This window comes from Watersipora subatra, chromosome 1 (genome assembly GCF_963576615.1).
Source record: "Watersipora subatra chromosome 1, tzWatSuba1.1, whole genome shotgun sequence".
In the NCBI taxonomy this organism is placed as follows: Eukaryota; Metazoa; Bryozoa; class Gymnolaemata; order Cheilostomatida; family Watersiporidae; genus Watersipora; species Watersipora subatra.
The window spans coordinates 37,929,485-37,955,018 of NC_088708.1; the positions used below are offsets into that span (position 1 = coordinate 37,929,485).

The 25,534-nt window shown below is 40.6% G+C and overlaps 1 protein-coding gene across 1 annotated transcript in view; it reads right to left on the reverse strand.

The window, feature by feature from the left end:
- Nucleotides 1–17,559, reverse strand: part of LOC137387279 (guanylate cyclase 32E-like) — a 52,878-nt gene extending 35,319 nt beyond the window's left edge. Inside the window, exons 1-7 of the mRNA XM_068073636.1 lie at nt 17,472–17,559; nt 13,620–13,819; nt 12,829–12,898; nt 12,334–12,524; nt 11,947–12,111; nt 4,023–4,127; nt 3,382–3,595 (exon numbers count right to left, since the gene is read on the reverse strand). Coding sequence (XP_067929737.1) covers nt 3,382–3,595; nt 4,023–4,127; nt 11,947–12,111; nt 12,334–12,524; nt 12,829–12,898; nt 13,620–13,819; nt 17,472–17,559 — 1,033 coding nt within the window. The remainder of the gene's footprint in view (nt 1–3,381; nt 3,596–4,022; nt 4,128–11,946; nt 12,112–12,333; nt 12,525–12,828; nt 12,899–13,619; nt 13,820–17,471) is intronic.
- Nucleotides 17,560–25,534: the final 7,975 nt, after the last annotated feature.

Here is a 25,534-nt window from a genome sequence, read left to right on the forward strand (position 1 = left end):
TCTAACCACTACACCATTAAATCTCATCTGTACCTGCACTTAAACAAAAGGTCTAGCACTCTACCCACTACAACATTAAGTCTCATCTGTACCTGCACTTAAACAAAATGTCTGGCACTCTAACCACTACACCATTAAATCTCATCTGTACCTGCACTTAAAAGGTCTGGACCTCTAACCACTACACCATTGAATCTCATCTGTACCTGCACTTAAACAAAAGGTCTGGCAATCTAACCACTACACCATGAAGTCTCATATGTACCTGCACTTAAATAAAAGGTCTGGCACTTTAACCACTACACCATTAAATCTCATCTGTACCTGCACTTAAACAAAAGGTCTGGCACTTTAACCACTACACCATTGAATCTCATATGTACCTGCACTTAAACAAAAGGTCTGGCACTCTAGCCACTACACCATTAAATCTCATTTGTACCTGCACTTAAACAAAAGGTCTGGCACTCTAACCACTACACCATTGAATCTCATCTGTACCTGCACTTAAACAAAAGGTCTGGCACTCTAACCACTACACCATTGAATCTCATCTGTACCTGCACTTAAACAAAAGGTCTGGCACTCTAACCACTACACCATTAAATCTCATCTGTACCTGCACTTAAACAAAAGGTCTGGCACTTTAACCACTACACCATTAAATCTCATCTATACCTGCACTTAAACAAAAGGTCTGGCACTCTAACCACTACACCATTAAATCTCATCTGTACCTGCACTTAAACAAAAGGTCTAGCACTCTACCCACTACAACATTAAGTCTCATCTGTACCTGCACTTAAACAAAATGTCTGGCACTCTAACCACTACACCATTAAATCTCATCTGTACCTGCACTTAAACAAAAGGTCTGGCAATCTAACCACTACACCATGAAATCTCATATGTACCTGCACTTAAAAGGTCTGGACCTCTAACCACTACACCATTGAATCTCATCTGTCCCTGCACTTAAACAAAATGTCTGGCACTCTAACCACTACACCATTGAATCTCATATGTACCTGCACTTAAACAAAAGGTCTAGCACTCTACCCACTACAACATTAAGTCTCATCTGTACCTGCACTTAAACAAAATGTCTGGCAATCTAACCACTACACCATTGACTCTCATATGTACCTGCACTTAAACATAAGGTCTGGCACTCTAACCACTACACCATTAAATCTCATCTGCACCTGCACTTAAACAAAAGGTCTGGCACTCCAATCACTACACCATTAAATCTCATCTGTACTGAATCAAAAGGAAACATCCTGCGGAAAAACATATCTGCATGCATTGGAGCCAACAAATTATGTCAAGAAGCCATCCTGAGTTTCATGGAGCAAAGTATTTTATTTTGTTTTGTACGCAATGACCAGTCTGGCTGACACAAGCAATGACCAGTCCTGCTGACACAGGCAATGACTAGTCCTCCTAACACAGGCAATGACCAGTCCTGCTAACACAGGCAATGACCAGTCCTGCTAACACAGGCAATGATCAGTCTTGCTGACACAGGCAATTACCAGTCCTGCTGACACAGGCTATGACCAGTGCTGCTGACACAAGCAATGACCAGTCCTGCCGACACAGACAATGACCAGTCCTGCTGACATAAGCAATGACTAGTCCTGCTGACACAGGCAATGACCAGTCTTGCTGACACAGGCAATGACCAGTCCTGCTGCACAGGCAATGACCAGTCCTGCTGACACAGGCAATGACCAGTCCTGCTGACACAGGCAATGACCACTCCTGCTGACACAAGAAATGACCAGTCCTGCTGACACAGGCAATGACCAGTCCTGCTATATATTATCCAGGCTATATATTATTAAGTGAGTAGGTCTAATTGTGACCCATAGGCTATATATTATTAAGTCAGTAGGTCTAATTGTGACCCATAGGCTACATAGTATTAAGTCAGTAGCTCTAATTGTGACCCATAGGCGATATATTATTAAGTAGTAGGTCTAATTGTGACCCATAGGCTTTATATTATTAAGTCGGTAGGTCTAACTGTGACCCATTGGCGATATATTATTAAGTAGTAGGTCTAATTGTGACCCATAAGCTATATATTATTATGTCAGTAGGTGTAATTGTGACCCATAGGCTGTATATTATTATGTCAGTAGGTGTAATTGTGACCCATAGGCTTTATATTATTAAGTCGGTAGGTCTAACTGTGACCCATTGGCAATATATTATTAAGTAGTAGGTCTAATTGTGACCCATAAGCTATATATTATTATGTCAGTAGGTGTAATTGTGACCCATAGGCTGTATATTATTAAGTTTATACTTCATGTGAAGCAATCACTTTTCTTGTCATTTTTATAACTTCTTCATATCAACATTGGCAGACAACAATGGAAACAAGGCGGTTTTTATCGACCAATTAGATTTAACTAAGACAAGCAGTCGGTCAATGTTCTTGTATTCTAATTCAAGCTCAGCGATTAGCGATGGCGATCAGCGACGGCAATTACCGATGGCGATTAGCAACGGCGATTTGCGACAGTTTGGGTTTTAGTGCGCAAAAAAGTGCTGTTCTTAACGTGTTAGGTTAGGCTAAGTAGGTAACGTTCCTCCTCTTCCAGTGGTAGGATCGCAAATTTGGTCACAGTCACACAACAAAGGCCTACACCAGATGTACTCCCCTCTATGGCCTTCATCAGTGGCAAGACCGAAATGTTGGTGTCTGTAACACATCAAGTGCCTGAAACCCTCATTCCTTCTGTTAAATTGCTGCAAATTGTTTTCCGCTGCCCTATTCAGGCCAAGTCAGACTCCAAAAATGTCCTATTTTGTCTAGACATATCCTTCTATGCTATTCTCTATGATAATTTTTATATTGCGTCTAGACATATCCTTAACCTTCTACACTATTCTCTATGATAATTGTCATATTGTGTCTAGACATATCCTTAACCTTCTACACTATTCTCTATGATAATTGTTATATTGTGTCTAGACATATCCTTAACCTTCTACACTATTCTCTATGATAATTGTTATATTGTGTCTAGACATATCCTTAGCCTTCTTTACTATTCTCTATTATAATTGTTATCTTGTGTAGACATAGGGGTTAGGGTGGGATTGCGGTTGGGGTGGGGTTCTTCATCAATGGTTAAGATTTGTAGGCTACGATAGCCAACTGTTTTTGTTTAAGCCTCAAATCTAACCCTTAATATCTATATATTATATATATTATGTATATAATATGTATTATCTACATAAATTTTGAGCCTATCAATAGTTATCTGTATAAACAAAGTAAATAAAAATTACATAAACGATCCAACCTGACAAATGTTTTAATAATGTTTAATTAAAGATAATTCTAAATAAAACAAAATCTACCTCGTTGGTCTTTGTATACACTCCTTTCGTGTGCCAGACCAAAGTCAGACAGCTTGACTACCCAGCGACCAGTCACCAAACAGTTGGAGCTCTTGAGGTTACCGTGAACAGCGAGACAACTTGTATGTATAAAGGTCATTCCCTTGGTGATATCAGAGAGCAGAGATGCCACAAATATTTCATCTAAGTTTACTGGTTCGAATTGCAGAAGTTCCTAAAACAGTATTAGAATGTACCAAATACTCCATGGAAAATATTTGTGACAATGACCTTTAAAAGACAGGAGGGAGTTTGATTTAGGTGTTACTATGTATTTTCTTCACAATGTCTTTGCAAATATGACAAAGAATATGTCTATTTCATTGACAAGAGAGCAAGTAGAAAGTATGTTGCCATGTGCAGGTGTTAGTATTTTTTATAATATTTATTACATTGTGAGTCTTGTTAAGATGTCAAATTCTATTTATACAAAAATAACTAGTAGATAAAATAGAACTCTTCCATACAAATCTTTTATATATGGTCCTTCAAATGTTAAACTTACAAGTTATTTAATCTTTGCAAATATTTGCTTGCTGTCATGGAAACAGCCTGAGACTTGAACTCTGCAAACTACTTATTGCTTGTATCAAAAGACTCACTTCTAAACTTCCTTTGATGCAGTACTCGTTGACCAGCACAAATTCTGAATGACTAATACACACTCCATAGAATCTGGCTACATTCTCATGGTGCAAGCTGATCATCTGAAAACCAGAAACAAGAATGTTGAGACTAATTGTCAAGGCTGTTAACCAGACTCAGACGCTTCCCAATCGACTCCCAATCCTGTTCAATGTTGTTGTAGTCAAGTTTTACGTTACATAGAACATGTAGTCAAGTATTATGTTACATAGAACATGTAATCAAGTGTTATATTACATGGACAAGGTGGAATGGCTCCAGGAGCAGGTGCGCACCCCAGCTGAAAAAAGGAGCCAGCCAACTATTCTTTTCTGGGGATGTAGCCAACCGGGGCATGTACGAAAGAACTGCCCTCGCCACACCAAACCAGCTTCGGGAAATGAAGAACGGCCACAATAATAGCTCTGACTACTGTCTGTGCCAAGGCCAAACAAACACGGAAATGCAATAGGATTTTGCGGGACTCTTCGACGGCTGATGGCTGGTCTCAGCCAGCAAGGACTGGGCAAAGGAAAGTTCATGCACAGGAAGGGCCTGTGGTGACACAGAATTATTACCAGCCCTTGGGTGAGATTAGTCTAAACAGCCCCCCTGTTCCGGATATTGCTTACACCTCTCCGTGCGAACGGCAGGGACGTAACCCGAAACGCAGAAGGGTGACCCCAAAATCCCCTCCGTCCCAGACACTGAGAACCATCCCCACTGGACCGAACAGTCGGAAGCCTGCCTTAAAAACGGCAAAGCCGACCCCCTTCTCCGCCTTGGGGGTGGCAATCACGAGAGCAGCAGATTTGCTCCGGACGTGGGACAGCCCAAGGTACCGACCTCGCCCCACCACGGAAAGGAAGCCTTCTAGGCCTCACGGACGATGTCTTGGAAGATACCACTAAGGCGCAAGCCCTCAGTCGATCCCACTCCACCAGTTGTTTCCAATCAGGAAAAGTGGAGGGGCGGCCCATCCAGTTCCTGCTGGACACTAGATGTACCACATATCTGATAAATAAACAAGTATTTGATCGATTGCCAGAAGCCCTGTGGGTCTGACTCAAGGAGAGTGACAGCCATGGCCTATTGACTGACAGAACACGGCTCCCTTCTACGGGATAATTCGTCTGACTGTCCGCTCGAGGGATGTGAAGACGGAGGAAGTTTTCATAGTGAGCTGACTGAGCGAGGATGCCATCCTCGGAATGCCGTTCTTCGTGGCGCATTAATGCGCTTTCGAGTTTGAGCAACCGGTGGTTCGAGTGGATGGCAGACAGCTAGTCTGCAAGGACCGGCATGGACGGCTGCTACAGAGCAAAGTACAGGTAATAGGGAGGGTAGTGGTTCCCATCTGAACAATGATGACAATACACTGTCGCATCACCACATGGAACTATTGCCCCATGGGACTAATCGAGAGATTTCCCGACGGACCTCCCGTAGCCAGTAGCCTGAACCAGCCGGGACCCATGGATGCCTACCCACTACCCAAGATCGACGACAGCCTGGACGCCCTGTCTTGCAGTCGCTATTTCAGCGCGCTCGACCTGGTAAGCGGGTATTGGCAGGTACCCATGGATGCAGAGGCGCAGGAGAAGTTGGCTTTCTTAACTTGGTCCGGACTGTGGAAGTGGAAGACGTTGCCTTTCGGACTGACGTCCGCCCCCCGCCACCTTCCAAAGACTCATGGAACGCATTCTAAATTGCCTCCACTGAAGAACGATTCTGCTATATCTGGATGATATTATCGTCATCGCCCTGGAAGTTGATAAGCATCTACATCGGCTAGAGGAGGTCTTTCAGAGACTCCACAAGGCTGGACTAAAGCCCTCCTAGTGTGTGCTATTGCAACCCCAGGTCCGCTACCTGTGTCACATAGTAAGCCAGGACGGAGTCTCTACAGACCCCAACAAGATGGAGGCAGTAGCAAAGTGGCCGAGTCTGCGCAGAGTGAGGGAACTCCAAGGATTTTTCGAGACGGTCGGCTACTACCGATTATATATCCCGGAGTTCGCCACTACAGCACACCCCTTGCACCGACTGACTGTGAAGTGAGAGCCCTGGAAATGGGCGGAGGAAGAGCAGGCCGCTTTCAATACGCTGAAGGAGAGCATCAGCACCGCCACGATCTTGGGCTATCCGAATCCTCAGAGGCAGTACATCCTGGACACAGATGCCAGCGGATGTAGAGTGGGAGCCGTGCTGTCCCAAGTACAGGAGGGCTGCGAGAGAGTCATTGCCTACTACAGCAAGACCCTCACCCCCTCGGAACGCAATTACTGCGTCACTCGATGGGAGCTACTTGCGGTAGTGAAGGCGGTCAAACACTTTCAGCCGTATCTGTATGGTCAGGAGTTTCTCCTACGGACGGACCATGCATCACTCCGGTGGCTATGCAGGAGGAGGGAACCCTTAAACCAAGTAGCCCGGTGGCTTGAGATCTTGGCAGAGTTCCGCCACATCCTAGAGCACCGGTCAGGGACTCGCCACGGGAATGCGGATGGATTGAGCAAGCAAACCTGCAAGGACTGCCGGCGATGCGCAAGCATTGAACGGAAGGACGGGGACTCCTCACGGAAGGAGCTGGCAAGGGAGCAAGGGCCATTAGCTGCGTGGGTGAAACCATAACCAGTTGCCTGGATGGGATTCCCGCCCTCGATAGAGCGAGATCGACTCTGGGCAACATCGCATACCCTGGGGGCTGGCTGGCAACCCGCACGAGACTCCCGCCCCAACAGTGGCAATATTGAACCTGGGTGTCGAAGGTTCCCCCGAGGGGCTATCAGCCCCGCTAGGAGTGACAGGACCAAAAGGCGAACTGGCAAGGACACAGGCTACCGGACAGAGACCAATGGCAATCATGTGCCATGCCATCGCCACAGGAGGAGGTGCCAGCAGAACACCTGGAGGTCAGGAGCAGAGAGCTGGACATCCTGCATCACATGCGGGGCTCTCTGCGCATACGACAGGACGGCGTGCTGGAAGCACACGTGGCCCCGCAGGGCCACGCCAAATGATGCGCCATCTGCCCCTCGGCCATGCGGGAAACCACGTGTGGCAAACGCAGGCTCTGGCTCACTCTGGGATAGGTAGCATCGACGTGGTACTGGCCTGGACTGATGTCCACAGTCAGATGGCTCAGCAAAAGTTGCGAGGTGTGCCAGGCCGCAAAGCATGAAGGGACAAAAGCAGCCGGAGGAAAAAGGAGGCTCTACACAGGACGACTTTGGAAGAAGGTAGCCATAGATTTGGTGGAGCCATTTCGTGTCACGCCAAGGAGGAACAAGTGGGTGCTGGTTCTCACCAACCACTTCACTCGGCGGCAGGACGCCTTGGCACTACCTGACGCCACGGCCCCGGTGGTCGCCGACGCACTGGATGAGCGGGTCTTCTGCTACCTGAGATTGCCTGAGCAGATCCACACGGACCAAGGGGCGCAGTTCGAGAGCCAACTGATGGCCGAACTTTGCCAACTCTGGAACGTGGGGAAAACCCACACGACTCCGTATCATCCACAGGCAAATGGAATCGTGGAGCGGAATAACCGGGGACTCGGAGACTCCTTGAGGGTGCTGCTCCTGGGTCGGGAACAGGATGAGTGGGACCTACTGCTTCCCCAGCTGATGAGGGCATACAGAGGCACCCCCAACTCCGCAACTGGAAAAATGGCCAACATGCTAATGTTGGGGCGGGAGCTGAGGTTGCCAGACCAACCAGAAAGCCACCCTCCACCGACTGAGTTCTTTCCTGCCCACGAGCACGCTCTGGAGGTGCAGCGGAGACTGCAGACAGTGCACGAGGCACTACGGTGAAATCAGATAAAGGTGCGGCAAGAAGACAAAGAAGAGCCACCGCTGTACGCCCCAGGCGACTGGGTATGGCTTCCGAACAAACGCCGGAGACGGAGAGAAAATACCAAGCTGCAGGCAAAGTTCAGGGGACCATACCAGGTCCTGAAGGCTTGGGAGAACCACACACATCTGGTGGAACGGCAGGGCCAGTCTTCCTTCCAGAGCGAAGGAAGGCTAAAACCCTATCATGCTTGCCCAGAAAAGTTGGGACAGGCCCCAGCCACTCTGGAGCCAAGGAGGGGTACCAACATGAAGGGAGCTCGACACAACAGGCCGGAGAAAAGGCAGGAAGAGGCCAGAGTGGACCCTGTCCCGATAATGCCGCCCCGAACTGAGAAAGGTTGCTGCTGGAGGCTGCTGGAAAGCAAGGACAGGAGGTAACTCCGGGAAAAAACCCAACCGGACCGGAGGAAGGAGAACTCCAGGGACGCCGAGGACGCTCTCCAAGTTCGGTAGAAGCCAATCCGATCCCACTAGAAAAAAATCCAAGAGAACCGAAATCAAACCCGGAGGAGACCGGAATGGCTCCGAAATCAGAGACTTCATCGAAACCTGTCCGCCACAACCCAAGGCCAGTCCGGACTACTAGAAGGACGGACCAGTACAGGAACGGGGTGTGCTACTCGATGGAGTCACCGGAAAATGACTCGGAGGAGGGACAAGAGGACAACCAGGTAGTTCTCACGGCCGCTACTAAGGCCTTTCTGTTAGAGCACTTGCTCACCCCGAACGCCCTCAGTTTGTTGGAAAACTTGGATGATGCATGTGATGCGTCTTTGCCAGAACTAATGGCTTCGGTCACCAGGAGCTTGGAAGAAGCTGAGGAAGCCCTAAGCGCACCGAAGCCAGTCGATGTGGCAGCAGACCAGGGAGATAGGGAGTGGGAGAAAGCGGTCGCCGAGGCCGGCATGAGCTGCCCCGAGGCAGCTGCCTCAGACACAGATGTGGAGGACCTGGACAGAACCCTGACAGGAGAGGAGGTCTGCCACGTGGCTACCATAGGCTCTCTCACAAGGTCTAGATTGGAGACCATGGTCACCAATGGGAGGGAGAGTGTTGTGGAATGTGGTCAACTGGGAGCTGAGCATAGGGCTGAGTTGAGCCAAGCCAAGCTGTGTTCAGTCAGGCATGTTAATGAGGTCGGAGTTCAGCCAAACCAAGCCAGAGCCATGCCAGGTCCAGCCAAGTAGAACGGAGGCAGAGCTTACTAGCCATATAAGCTCGAACATTTGCGTAGAAGAGCAGAGCTGTTCTGGGCCTGTTCATTGCCTGTTACTTGATTATTTCTTGTACACCTTGATGAACTAAGCAGAAATATATGTATTGTACTCATGCACGAGTCTTGTACTAGTAGAGGAAAGTGAAAGTCACACAAACCTTTACAACGTTACAGAGAATATGTAGTCAAGTATCATGTTACATAGAACATGTCGTCAATTATTATGTTACATAGAACATGTAGTCAAGTATCATGTTACATAGAACATGTAGTCAAGTGTTTTGTTACACAGAACATGTAGTCAAGTGCTATGTTACATAGAACATGTAGTCAAGTGTTATGTTACATTGAACATGTAGTCAAGTATCATGTTACATAGAACATGTAGTCAATTATTATGTTACATAGAACATGTAGTCAAGTATCATGTTGCATGGAACATGTAGAACATATGCCGTAAGTCCTGATGCTCCAGCCGAGCGGCTTGTCATTAGGCGCGGCTTCTGGTTCAAGGTCATAGACCGCGGCTAAAGGCCAAACTTTTAAAACATACGTGGGGCTTAGGGCGGCTTCTCGATAAATGCGGTCTCTGTTATAACCATAGAGTCGCATTCATGATACACTTTTATGTACGGGGGTTTTGGCGACCTACTCGTTTATTTTCAAGGTCATGCTTATGGAATACTTTAGGCTAAAGAAGAATTTATCGCTCTAAGTCGAAATGAATTCGTGACACACAAGTAAGAGACAAGTGGTTGGGAGTGTGTTAATACCTGCTGACATCGAAGCAGAAACTATGAACCAAACTGAGTGCAAAACTCACCACATCAAACAAATTGCAGCAAGCCACAGGCGGTCAGTTATTTCACATCGTTAGCAGCAGCAAGACTGAACTCATTAACTTCATACAACCATGTCCATTAGTGCTAAACCTTCATGAAAAGCCTACAGTGTAACCTATAAGCCCTTTAACAGCGCAATAAAAATCTAGCTGAGACATGGCAACTAAGTTCTTGATGCAAGGGTTCAGGAATTTTAATTCGAACTTAGAGGTAAAAGAAAATTTTTTTCACATGTACTGATGTAGCCTGTTTTATTATTCAGGAGGACAGGGTATAGCGAAACCCACCTCGACACTCTCGCTTCTAAAGGGCTCAAAGATGACAAAATCTCAGTCATCTGTAGGCATATTCAGCTTGTTGGTAAGAGTGGCTAAATACCACAGGCGGCATGTTGGAGGATTATTTTTTCCTTCGTGAGTCATCTGTTTGCGAGCACAAGTCGCGCGGCTTGAGCATGGGGACTTACGGTAATTAGGCAAGAAAACAACTAAAAATCTGTTTGCTAGTTCCATGCATGTACCTACATTTACAGTAACTACCTACATGTACCTACATGTACAGTAACTATGTTTTTGAACAAATGGATCAAACTAGTAAATAAAAGTAAAACAAGCAACAATATAGAATATAATAAATGTATGTAAACTAGCCAGTGTTACAAATGGGGGATAGGTACAGTAAAACAAGGAGTCAACAATGTTACAAACATTGTATAGGTACAGTAAAACAAGGAGTCAACAATGTGACAAACAGCGTATAGGTACAGTAAAACAAGGAGTCAACAATGTGACAAACAGCGTATAGGTACAGTAAAACAAGGAGTCAACAATGTTACAAACGGCGGATAGGTACAGCAAAACAAGGAGTCAACAATGTTACAAACGGCGGATAGGTACAGCAAAACAAGAAGTCAACAGTGTGACAAACAGCGTATAGGTACAGTAAAACAAGGAGTCAACAATGTGACAAATGGCAGATAAGTACAGCAAAACAAGGAGTCAACAGTGTGACAAACAGCGTATAGGTACAGTAAAACAAGGAGCCAACAATATGACAAACGGCAGATAGGTACAGCAAAACAAGGAGTCAGCAGTGTGACAAACGGCAGATAGGTACAGTAAAACAAGGAGTCAACAATGTGACAAACGGCGTATAGGTACAGTAAAACAAGGAGTCAACAGTGTTACAAACGGCGGATAGGTACAGCAAAACAAGGAGTCAACAATGTGACAAACGGCAGATGGGTACAGCAAAGCAAGGAATCAATTGTTTAGTAGACCAGATAGAACTTCAAGATTGTAAATATAGATTAGAGTGCAGAATAAGCGTATAGAGTGCATAATAAGCGTATAGAGTGCAGAATAAGCGTATATAGTGCAGAATAAGCGTATATAGTGCAGAATAAGCGTATAGAGTGCAGAATAAGCGTATAGAGTGCAGAATAAGCGTATAGAGTGCAGAATAAGCGTATAGAGTGCATAATAAGCGTATAGAGTGCAGAATAAGCGTATATAGTGCAGAATAAGCGTATATAGTGCAGAATAAGCGTATAGAGTGCAGAATAAGCGTATAGAGTGCAGAATAAGCGTATATAGTGCAGAATAAGCGTATAGAGTGCAGAATAAGCGTATAGAGTGCAGAATAAGCGTATAGAGTGCAGAATAAGCGTATAGAGTGCAGAATGAGCGTATAGAGTGCAGAATGAGCGTATAGAGTGCAGAATGAGCGTATAGAGTGCAGAATGAGCGTATAGAGTGCAGAATAAGCGTATAGAGTGCAGAATAAGCGTATAGAGTGCAGAATAAGCGTATAGAGTGCAGAATAAGCGTATAGAGTGCAGAATAAGCGTATAGAGTGCAGAATAAGCGTATAGAGTGCAGAATAAGCGTATAGAGTGCAGAATAAGCGTATAGAGTGCAGAATAAGCGTATAGAGTGCAGAATAAGTAGATAAAAAGAGAGAAAAAAGCTAAAGAAGAACTCACCGACTCAAGATCTTTATTAACGGTTTTGCTGATAAGGATGCCATTATTGCACCACCTCTTTAGAGCTACCGGCTGCTCTCTATAATAGCCAAAGTCTGTCACTGCTGAGCAGCCATTTATTCCAAACATCGATTCAATATCTTGGGTCTCTTCTTTGTCGTGCTCCTGAAGTAGAAATGGTTAGATGTTGCTGAGAGATGCAGTGCAGTGTAACAGTCAAATACAGTTATAATAATATTAAAAGGTCACTTAACTCTATTTAACACTTTGTCTTAATACAGTGGGTGTTACTGATGAATCCTTGGTGTTGCATTTTTAAAATGTTTAGCAATTCACAAGTAACGTTAAAGAGCCTTAGTGGTTACCGTGAGTATAGTCGGTACCTACATTCCCCGTCTCCTTTCGAAATGGGCTAATATCAGAACTGGCTATATGCCAGGAGGGAGTGATGGACTCTTTATATGCCAATCTTTGACAGCCAAGCTTATAGTATAGAAAGACTATGAAGGCAGCGAGCAGTGCTCCAAACAACATGGAGCAGAGTATGACCAACACAGTGATTGGGCCCATTTCTTCCTCTAGAAATACATATGAATTTACCATTGAAGGAAGCACTAGTGAAACAGGCAGTATACATACATTGTTTGTTATGTATACACGCCATGGTTGTATTCAGTTAGTAACTTACTTTACAAATCAATACTCATTTCTCTTACTCTCTCTCTCATACCAAGGATGTTTGGCAAGACTTGACCAGTTCATGCGCGATATATCTTGTCTCTAGTTATAACTAAAATGCATGTATGCCTAGCGTAGGATAAGGTATGAAATTCTTTAAGGTTGTGAGTGGAAACTGAGAAAAAAGTTTTGGTAAGACCTTACCTTGAGGAATGATCAGGTCTGATGCATTTCTAGTGATGTTCTCTTGTAAACACAATTTATTGGTAGTTGTCTGCAAACAGAAATTGATAGATAGGCTATGTGCCAGAAGTGCTGACCTACCAAACAAAGATTCCTTTAACATCAACTAAATATAAACAAACTTCCAGCTATGCATATGTATAAATTTAATTGATTAATGTTTAACACCATTTAGGCTAATATACAGAGTGCTCTGGTGCAGCATACTATTCCAGTGAAAAATGCATTTTATAGAATTCTCAAGCCAGCGAAGCACTCATGCTTGTTTTAGTACATACATATAAAGAATGTAAAACCTCCTTGAGAGATATAGCAGTGTATAAAAATTGACTTTTATTTAACAACTTTCAGCTAGATTCATTCTGAAGGTCAAGGATAAAAGGTAAAAGGTGTGCAGATGAGTGGAAGACAAAGATAAAATTTAGGTATTCACTAAAAGCGAATCAAACGAATCAAACAGATGAGCCGAACACAACCTTGAATCCATATAAATAGCTTAGACATGCTTTTTTTACAAAATTCATTAAGTAAACAAAATGACAGTTAAAAACAATATATTAATTATTGATCATTACGATCTTTAATCAACAAGTCCTTCATAAATTTACCAGTTCAGACTGTTTAGAATTGCCATTGCATGGTAATACTAAGCAGGTAATAACATGTGAGCTAATTGGCTGGTTTTTGGACAAACGCGGAACTTTAAATACTAACAATATAGAAAATAAAAGATATGATGGCATAAGGTTTACCCAAGTTTCTGAGGTCTTGGTAAAGACGCCTATTAGCATGAAAGAATTCGATGAATGACTGGTGACATTTGTATCAGAACCATATTTTCTCTTCTGGCAGGCAAGATTAGCAGAAGAAGCGTGATGTAAATAGGAGTATAAGGAAAATGCTCCAAGACTCCAATTTTCTTCATCCAGGCATTTCGTCACACCAGTGACAGCTGTCACAAAGTTATATTCAGTGACCGTAATAAACACTTTTGGCTAAATTATTGAGGAATTGTAGGTGTCAAAGCAAACTAAAGTTTCCTAAAGTTGCAAAAAAACAGATGTATTTATAAGGAAACTGAGGCTATAGTAGCAGCGAAAACTATTAGTAGTCACATATAATATGACAAAAACATTCTGAGATGGTCTAATTCTGAGGTGGTCTAATTTTGAGATGGACTAATTCTGAGATGGACTAATTCTGAGATAGACTAATTCTGAGGTGGACTAATTCTGAGATGGACTAATTCTGAGGTAGACTAATTCTGAGGTGGACTAATTCTGAGATGGACTAATTCTGAGGTGGGCTAATTTTGCTTTCGTGCTATTATTCTATTAACAGATAAAATCACTTGATCAGATTTGCTCCCGACTCACCTACATACATACTCACCTGCACACATACTCACCTACATACATACTCACCTACATACCTACTCACCTACATACATACTCACCTACATACATACTCACCTACATACCTACTCACCTACATACATACACACCTACATACATACTCACCTACATACATACTCACCTACATACCTACTCACCTACACACCTACTCACCTACATACATACTCACCTACATACCTACTCACCTACATACATACTCACCTACATACATACTCACCTACATACATACACACCTACATACATACCTACTCACCTGCATACATACTCACCTACACACCTACTCACCTACATACGTACTCACCTACATACATACTCACCTACTTACATACTCACCTACATACCTACTCACCTGCATACATACTCACCTACATACCTACTCACCTACATACGTATTCACCTACATACATACTCACCTACATACCTATTCACATACATACATACTCACCTACATATGTACTCACCTACATACATACTCACCTACATACCTACTCACCTACTTACATACTCACCTACATACCTACTCACCTACATACAAACTCACCTACATACCTACTCACCTACATACATACTCATCTACTTACCTACTCACCTACATACATACTCATCTACATACATCCTCACCTACATACTTACTCACCTACATACATACTCATCTACATACATACTAATCTACATACATACTCACTTACATATATACTCACCTACATACATACTCACCTGCACACATACTCACCTACATACATTCTCACCTACATACATTTTGGAATCAAAAGGTTCATCATGTCGTGTTGTACATGTAGGTGCAAAATATGTGTAAAAGCTCAAAAATGAACAGTTAATTGCTGCAATCACGAAAACGCCGTAGATTGAAATTCCTCTCAAGACGGCTCAAATGTGAGGTACTTGAACGCGATGTGCTTCTGTTTACATTTTCATGAAAAGTATACAAATATACTTCACGCATTCAATAAAACCATGTCTATTGTCCTTATGCGCCTATTTCATTATCATTGTGAAGCTGTCACTCTGAGCATTGATATCTCAAAACCTAACCTGAGAATCAGTTTAATTTTTTAACCTTGGGTCGAGAGGGTGCATATCATCTTCTGATAAACATGAGAAGCCTGTTGGTCACCTGTGATGGTCGAAAAATGGTGCAGAAATGGCTTGCCCTATTTGGCTAATAATATAGGTCACATGATTAGACTATAACTAGATGATAAGACCATGGTGAAACGAAACTGTAACGTAGCGAGTATCCATATTTGATACCCGAATTGTTTGTTGTAAACTAGTTCTACAAAACATTTTATATTGAGCCTTTTATTGGCCTTCCATTTCACGTGATAACATCACAAGTCAAAACAATAGCCACATCGACTTGAGTCATCATAATAAAGGGACTCCAACCTACAGCGGGTTTTTAACTGTTTGTTTCTGAACTTTTAAGAGCTTTGAATCACATTTCCACATATTTGGAACATACAACACAGCAGAGTAAGGCATGGTGAACGTTTTGATACCAAATAACTGTAACGTAAATTTTGTTGCAAGTCAACCTTTAAGGACACAAGCTTCAAGCTTAACACTGCAGCTGGCGTTATGCGTAATACCATAACAAACGAAAAAAATGTGCCCATACGTGAAGAAATATGCTTAAACTTACATGGCTAACAAGACTATTGCAATCAGTATATAGCTGTAGTAGGCACTGCAGCTGGCACAGTATAAGTTACACACAAAAGAAACATAGTACACTGAAAGACAAATAATTTCATTCAAAAATTAGAATGGTAAATGTTGTATATGTTGATTAAAATAGATGTTCTATGCAACAACCTTTTTTATTACCCATCGGAAACGACGGTCATACATCTAGCTATTTTATATAATAGGTAAATCGCAACGCATACACTTAATATATTTCATGTGAAAAGCAATACATACCACATAGATATAATGTATTTTTATATAATAAGTAACATTCAACATATATACATAACATATTTTACGCAATAAGTAATACCCAATGCATTTTGGCGTGTATACCATCACACAACAACTGTAATATGTAGCTGAGATGCTTCAAATATCTATCCACCAACAGATAACAAATGTCTCTCAGGCATGTAATTGAGGTTATTATATACTTGTGCAACATATTAGTACTATTACTGAGTTAACTATTTAAAAATATTAAAAATCAATTGAATTTATTAGTATCAAGAGCCTCTTTTAAGAGGCAAAAGTGATGACCTTCTGGCAGGCATTCAAGAAGATGGCATACAAATAATACCCTATGCAAAATAAAAATAATGTAATTGTGAGTATATTTTGTGAGTAATTTTAGTATATATACTATAATTGATATATATATATATATATATATATATATATATATATATGATTAAATATAAAGTTAATAAATATGATAATTGAAGTGAACATATATAATAATTATTAGAATTAGAGATAGTTGACAGTAGAAGTAGTTGACAGTAGAAGCAGTTGACAGTAGAGGCAGTTGACAGTAGAGGCAGTTGACATTAGAGGCAGTTTATAGTAGAGACAGTTGACAGTGAAGGTAGTTGACAGTAGAAGCAGTTGACAGTAGCGACAGCTGACAGTAGAGGCAGTTGACAGTAGAGGCAGTTGACAGCAGAGGTAGGTGACAGTAGAGGTTGTTGACAGTAGAGGTAGTTGACAGTAGAGGCAGTTGACAGCAGAGGCAGTTGACAGTAGAGACAGTTGACAGTAGAGGTAGTTGACAGTAGAGGCAGTTGACAGTAGAGACAGTTGACAGTAGAGACAGTTGACAGTAGAGACAGTTGACAGTAGAGACAGTTGACAGTAGACAGTAGAGGCAGTTGACAGTAGAAGCAGTTGACAGTAGAGGCAGTTAACAGTAGAGGCAGTTGACAGTAGAGGCAGTTGACAGCAAAGGTAGGTGACAGTAGAGGTTGTTGACAGTAGAGGTAGTTGACAGTAGAGGCAGTTGACAATAGAGGTTGTTGACAGTAAAGGTAGTTGACAGTAGAGGCAGTTGACAATAGAGGTAGGTGACAGTATAGGTAGTTGACAGTAGAGGTAGTTGACAGTAGAGGCAGTTGACAGTAGAAGCAATTGACAGTAGAGGTAGTTGACAGTAGAAGCAATTGACAGTAGAGATAAAATTATGAAGACACTCACATTTATAGCAAGATGAGCGTAGAGCATCAGTGATGTAGCCAGCTGTACCAGCTCTTGTTTTATCAGAAACAAGTGATCTTTGGGACATATAGCGCTGACGTTCCTTTAAGTATAGATGTAAACTATCTTTGAGCAGCGCGATATCTGGCGTTTCCCCTGGGAACTGCAAAATGTCAGGCTGCCAGCTTACTGGCTTCACATTTAAGTTTTGTAGAGGCAGCACGCACCGGTTGCTATATTTATAGTCAGGTTGACCTTAGAGTGTAACTGAAGACTGGTGAAAGAAGTAATATCGCTTGTACATCACAATATTACTATTAGATTTATTTACACCATTAGACTTACATGGAATTAGCCTGGTGAGCCCTGTACCACATTTTCATAGCAAAACACGAGTAGTAATAATAGTCTAAGTAATCTTTTGTTAGAGAGGAACAATAGGAACTCCCTCTCTTGTTTGCTATAGAATATATTTAAAACACAATATATGTATAGCTAATATATATATATATATATATATATATATATATATATATATATATATATATATATATATATATATATATATACACATGTAGATGGATATATAGCTGATATGGGTAATATATATACATGTAGATGCATATATTTATACTAACCACCAGATTCATGTATATTTATGATGACTAAGCTGCCACTCACTGCTTAAAATTTTAATTAATTCATTAGTTCCAAACTTTAAATTTTTAAAGATTTATTTAAATAGAAATTGGTTTATTAAAATGCTAAAAATGAGCTTGAAAACTAAAGCTCTCTATTTAACCAGCTACAGCGTTAGTTTTCTTGCAAATAAGATAAAAAGTATAATTTTAACATTCTTTCTATGATGTATTATACATGTAGATTTTTTTTGAAAGACACATATTTTAGAGTATCTTAATGTTATTCGAGTTGTTTATTAATCTTTTACTAAAGCAATACATAATTTATTTGGTTACAAAGAAAATAGAGATGCTATCCTTGAACTTAGGGCTTGTCTGAGTAACAATGTATGGCAACTATCCCCTGTGTGTCACAACTGTCACCTGTGTGTCATAACTGTCACCTGTGTGTATGATGGATTATCTTTTGCTGATTGGATGAGATACAAGTTACTTATATCGCTGACTCCTTCAAGGGTTCTACCATCTGCATATAAACAGACACGAAGACTTCAATAATGCTATATATATAATATATATATATAATATAATATAATATCTATATAAGATATGCAAAGAATCTGTTAGATTCACTCAGACGGAAGCTGGCTAAAAGACTGGATATTACTAGCGGAGTAGACAAAATATTTTTATGTATTAAACAAGTTACAGTAACGAGTGATGGTCTCCATGTGCCGTCACAAAAACCATATCAGGCTTCTGTCGTCTGTTGACAAGCTTACGCAAAGATATAAACATGAAATGGGCATTCTATCCTTTTTCCATCATTATAACTGCAGGTGGCATAGACTAAGAGTGCACAAATGTAGGCAGATTTTGTAGGGACTGTGGGTAGTACCACTCCATACTCAGCAACTGATAAACAAGCCCTGCCAGGATATAAACTTACAGCTATCCATATCTAGGACAAATTCATCTGTTGCAAGAATTACAGCTTCCCATGAAAGGAAATTGAGAAATTTCACTTGAAGCCAAATGTCAATGCTTCTTGCAGTACCATAAACAACAAGTGCATCTCCTGTAAAATATATCCAGTGAGCTCAGGTGCTTGACAGGGGCTAGACAGGTGCTTGACAGGGGCTAGACAGGTGCTTGACAGGGGCTAGACAGGGCACAAGGCACAACAACTATATTTTTTGGGAAGAGTTGAGTATGAGCACCTCCAGCAGGTCTTGCATCACCATCTAACAACTAGAAAAAATATTTAGAAAAATATTCAGCATTGGAAGCTGCAATAACATAATAACTAAGAAGTTGCTACTGGTACTTTTGTTAAAATCAAAGCAGCACGGAGTTGTCAGCTCTTGAATGATGGCATACCATGACCATATTTGACAACAGACATTCTACTTGATGTATCATTTGGGAAGGATAAGGCTGGAAGTGTCAGTATTATGACAGATGAAAGCGAAAACACAAACGATAAGTTACAGTAATCAGCAACACATGCTAGGTAGGTAGAGCTACCACAAATGTACATAGCTAAGTTTAAGTGATTACTGACAATTCTTAGATATGTGTATCATAAACTTTTATCTTAGATTGTTATGTAACTAAAATGCTCTAACATACACATTAAATTAAAATACAATTTATTTTAAAGCATGTCAGTGCTATATCCTCCTTAAACTGTGTGACTTGTCTAATGAGGCTGTGTGTCTGAGATCTCAATGTAGTCATCACAAGGTCAGCAAAAGGTCATCAAAGGTTTATGAAGAGTCCATGAAAAGTTCAGCAAGGCAAAGTAAGTTAGCGAAATGCATTTATTTGCTCAACTTGCCAGGAAAAAGCAGCACTTCTAAGTAAACTCGGCAGCACATTGGGAGAGATACTTGTTACAATCCCTATAACCTATCCCTGAGATCGCTTGAGGAACCTGTTATGTATAAAAAACCTTTATAAGACACACGTAACTCATCTTTCACTGCCATGCCCTTTTAACTAAGTCCTCTATACAATAGAATTGAACACATGTAATATCTAATGTGCAAATGTTCATAACGATTATTACATGTTTTATATTATATAAGAAGTGCTATAAAGTGAAGAGTGCTGCCAACTAACAAGTTTATGAGTTTGCGTTGACATCTACCTATTATTGAAGAATTGAACGTGTCAGTGCACGGTCTTGAGCTTATGGCACCTGTAATTAAAGTTATAACAGAAAAGGCACAGTGAAAGGGCACATGCTTTTTATTCGAGACATAAACCCAAAATTTAATATCAGAGCAATATTCATGAAAGTTGATTTTAGGGAAGTGCTAGGTGCTGCCTAAAAACTAATCATTTTATGATAGTTCCTAGTACTTAGCAACTATCTAACCAAACTAGGTTAAGGAGCTCCTACAACCACATTTTTACCAAAACAAAAAAAGCATGAATGAGGGTCTCAAAGCCATGTTTTATTCAGATTCATAACTATATATAAATAGTGAAAGTAATGAAAGTAGTATATTAACCTTAAAAAAACATAAGTATGAGTTTCTACTCAGTGGTTAGGACAGATATATTCCAGTTGGTGTGTCTTATTCTCAGAACATTTTACGAAACAATGACAATTGATACCATGTAACAATACTCTCAATTCACAGCTCAGTCAGAACGACCTTAGGGTTGTGTCTGTCCCTAACCTGATTTTCTTGATAGCTAGACAACCAGCATACAAAAATAGGAAGCGCTTACTAATCAGTGTACAAAGTCAAGTTACTGTGGCTTATGAGTGAAGTGGTCAGCTGCTGGCTCGTTCAAACATGAATTGGGTCTATTAATGGTTGTATTGGTAAACAAGCTTGGTAGTAACAAATAATATAGGATATATGAATATACAGGAGTAATGTGATTGCTAGTAACAAATAAGATAGGATATATGAATATACAGGAGTAATATGATTGCTAGTAACAAATAATATAGGATATATAAATATACAGGAAGAATGTGAATGCTAGTAACAAATAAGATAGGATATATGAATATACAGGAGTAATATGATTGCTAGTAACAAATAATATAGGATATATAAATATACAGGAAGAATGTGAATGCTAGTAACAAATAAGATAGGATATATGAATATACACGAGTATGGTGATTGTTAGTAACAAAAAACATAGGATATATGAATATACAGGAGTAATGTGATTGCTAGTAACAAATAAGATAGGATATATGAATATACAGGAGTAATGTGATTGCTAGTAACAAATAAGATAGGATATATGAATATACAGGAGTAATGTGATTGCTAGTAACAAATAAGATAGGATATATGAATATACACGAGTTGATTGCTAGTTTCTAGGAGTGATAAGGTAAGTAATGTGATAAGTGAGATATATAATATAATGTGATAAGCTATCTACTAGAATGAATGGTGAGATGATAAGCGAACAACAATAAAAACGCATGTAAAATAACACAAAATAAATGTATTGGGATAATGTGGTGAGAATTGGTAAGAGTGTCACAGTTAACTAAACAAGGGAGAAAGAGGGAAGAGACAGGCATGTAGTCGCATGTAATTACCCCTGAGCTCTGGTATAGAGCAGTTACTGCTGCACCAGCCAGTCCTATTTTCATGATCTAGACAAAGTTGAAACACATTTCTATTAACTTGTTACTGTTACTCAGTTTTTCCTTTTATTTACACTATGAGTTTAGCAACAGGTAAGAATCTTATATAAAGCAATGATAGTCATGCGAGACAGTCATGAGTCAGTTGACACAAGGCTAAGGTGAAAAGGCAAATGAACAAGGACTTGTTTAGTTACACGCTGATTTAATTGTTTTAACTAGCGTTTTAATTGAATTACATACCTTCATAGCTGCGCTCCATGCAGTTGGTATAACACCATCTAGCAGTGACGCCTCTATAACATAAACTTTGGGCCATCTTCTGAATTGCTTCATAATGTGTAGCGCTTGCACTTGTCATAACAAATGACTTCGGAAGTATGTGATGCCCCCAATTCCAGCCATTTATTAGACCAGAGCTAAAGTAGACAGTTTCTAGGTATGGAAGGAGTGAGAAGAAGCTCGCGTCCATCCTAACATGTGACCAGTAGAGTTGATCATGGGTTCTCAGGCTAATTGTCTCCTCATCATCGCAGCCCTAGTGATAATTAGGAAGTGTCATGGTATCATCTATCATGTGGGGAACCAATATGAACTGAAATAACTGTTATCTTACTAAAAAATGAAAGATATCGTATAAGAAATCAAATCTCAAGAACAAATCTTGAATCGTTTAATATTTAAATAATCAGTATATATAACAATTGTTACTAAGACAATGATAAAAGTAACAACAGTAAAAAATTGTAGAGTAAATGGATGGACGGAGGAAAGAAGCTCCATCTAAACAAGTAAATGGATCGACGGAGGAAAGAAGCTCCATCTAAACAAGTAAATGGATCGACGGAGGAAAGAAGCTCCATCTAAACAAGTAAATGGATGGATGGAGGAAAGAAGCTCCATCTAAACAAGAAAATGGATGAACGGAGGAAAGAAGCTCCATCTAAACAAGTAAATGGATGAACGGAGGAAAGAAGCTCCATCTAAACAAGTAAATGGATGGACAAAGGAAAGAAGCTCCATCTAAACAAGTAAATGGATGGACGGAGGAAAGAAGCTCCATCTAAACAAGTAAATGGATGGACGGAGGAAAGAAGCTCCATCTAAACAAGTAAATGGATGAACGGAGGAAAGAAGCTCCATCTAAACAAGTAAATGGATGAACGGAGGAAAGAAGCTCCATCTAAACAAGTAAATGGATGGACAAAGGAAAGAAGCTCCATCTAAACAAGTAAATGGATGGACGGAGGAAAGAAGCTTCATCTAAACAAGTAAATGGATGGACGGAGGAAAGAAGCTCCAACTAAACAAGTAAATGGATGGACAAAGGAAAGAAGCTCCATCTAAACAAGTAAATGGATGGACGGACGGAGGAAAGAAGCTCCATCTAAACAAGTAAATGGATGAACGGAGGAAAGAAGCTCCATCTAAACAAGTAAATGGATGAACGGAGGAAAGAAGCTCCATCTAAACAAGTAAATGGATGGACGGAGGAAAGAAGCTCCATCTAAACAAGTAAATGGATGGACAGAGGAAAGAAGCTCCATCTAAACAAGTAAATGGATGGATGGAAGAAAGAAGCTCCATCTAAACAAGTAAATGGATGGACGGAGGAAAGAATCTCTGTCTAAAGTTTATAATAACAAAGCAGGGAGTTGCTGTTAGTAGTTTATAAGCACCAAGCAGGGAGTGTCTGTTAGTAGTTTATAAGCCCAGAGCAGAGAATTTCTGTTAGTAGTTTATAAGCACAGAGCAGAGAGTTGTTGTTAGTAGTTTATAAGCACAGAGCAGAGAATTTCTGTTAGTAGTTTATAAGCACAAAGCATAGAGTTGTTGTTAGTAGTTTACAAGCACAAAGCAGACAAAGAGCAATTTGTTACTTCTTACCACAGAGAAAGCAGTGACATTCCATGCTGAAGATAGCTCAAGGATAGTAGAGCAACGACCTTTTAAACTGAAGAGTGCTTCAAATCTTGAGCTGTAATTATTCCATGCTCGCGTTATGGCAGCGGTGGTTGACAGCGGTTCAGTTGTGTCCGTTTCTATCCACAAAACTCGTACAGCATTGCTGACCTTTTTGATAGCCCTTAGAATGACCTCACTAGAAAGAATCAAAGATATTGGGCAGTTCACAGCAGATATATTATATATCAGTCATTCATCAAAACACTTTAGTAAAAAATTACATTTTGGTTTTTCTTCAAGTTTTTGTTTTCCTAAATCATCCATTGAGCTGCCATTTCTGTGAGTTCCATAAATCACTGTACTAGCAAGAGCACTGTACAGTGTATTTATCTACGTAACTTATTTTCTTGCGGAACTCCTTTACCTGTACAACTCATTTACCTGTGAAATTCATTTACCTGTGGAGCTCACTTACCTGTAAGACTTGGTTAACTCATAAACAACAGCCAGGTAGCAGTAAGCGTTTCTTGTCGCCAAGGGCTGGTACACGCTGTATGGTGTTAATCTACGTCCGTGTTATCTCACAATACCTCACAATACATCGGTGATCATTTGCGTTAATATTGTTTCACACTAAGACAAACTCAATTGTGTTAACATCGGCGAATACACCGTGACAAAGTGTTCTCATTACATACGGTTGCTAAAATGAAGCAAAACTAATGTCACACCAACTATTACAAAACAGCAAGTATTACGAAGGAAAATATATATTGATAAATCGGTGACAACCAACCAACATCGTCAAAGATTGCCAATTGCTCATTATATTAGAAACATTATTTTGTATAAAAATATTAGGAATGTTTGGCAGCTGCAACTTTTACTGACACATCCACATTGCTTCAGCTTGATGCCGTCAGCTTTCAGCTCACACAGCCGACGAATAATGGTCAAAAGGAAAACCCCGACACGCCGTGATACAGTGTGAACTATCCTTAAACTTTCATGTTAGAACCTCTGAACCACTGGCAAAACCCTTTAAAGGTTGACTTGCGACAAAATTCACACTACAGTTATTGGGTATCAAAAGATTCACCATGTCTTACTCTGCTGTGTTGTAGGAGCAAAGTATGTGGAAATGTGATTACAAGATTTTAAAAGCTCAAAAACCGACAGTTAAATACAGCCATCATGAAAACGCCATAGATTGGAATCCCTTTTCAAAATGGCTCAAATGTGACGTAGTTGAACGCAATGTGCTTCTGTTTACACTTTTATGCAACCTCATCTGTCGAAATATTTTCACAAATATACTTCAAGCATTCAATGAAACTTTGTCTATTGTCATCACGCGTCTATTTCATCATCATTGTAAGGCTGTCACTTTGAGTACTGATATTTCAAAACTTACCATAAAAATTAGTTTAACTTTGTAACCTTAACTCGAAGGAGTGCACATCATCCTCTGATAAACATGAGGAGCCTGTTGGTCACCTGTGATAGTCGAAAAAAGCTGCAGAAATTATTCGCACCATTCGGGAAGAAGTATGAGTCACATGATCAGCTTACGACTAGATGATTAGACCAAGCTGAAACGAAACTGTAGAGTAATGAGCATCTTTATTTGCAGTGTTTGACATAAGGGAAGTGTTTGTCATAAACTAGCGTTACGAGACGTTTTATATTGGGCCTTTTATTGGCCTTTTAATTTCATGTGATAACATCACGTGTCAAAACAATAACTATATTGTTTGAGAACATCAGAAAAATTAAGAGATTTTTCACATATTTTGCATTTACATTACAGCAGAGTAAGACATGGTGAACTTTTTGATACCAAATAACTTTAATGTGAATTTTGTCACAAGTCAACCTTTAGGGAA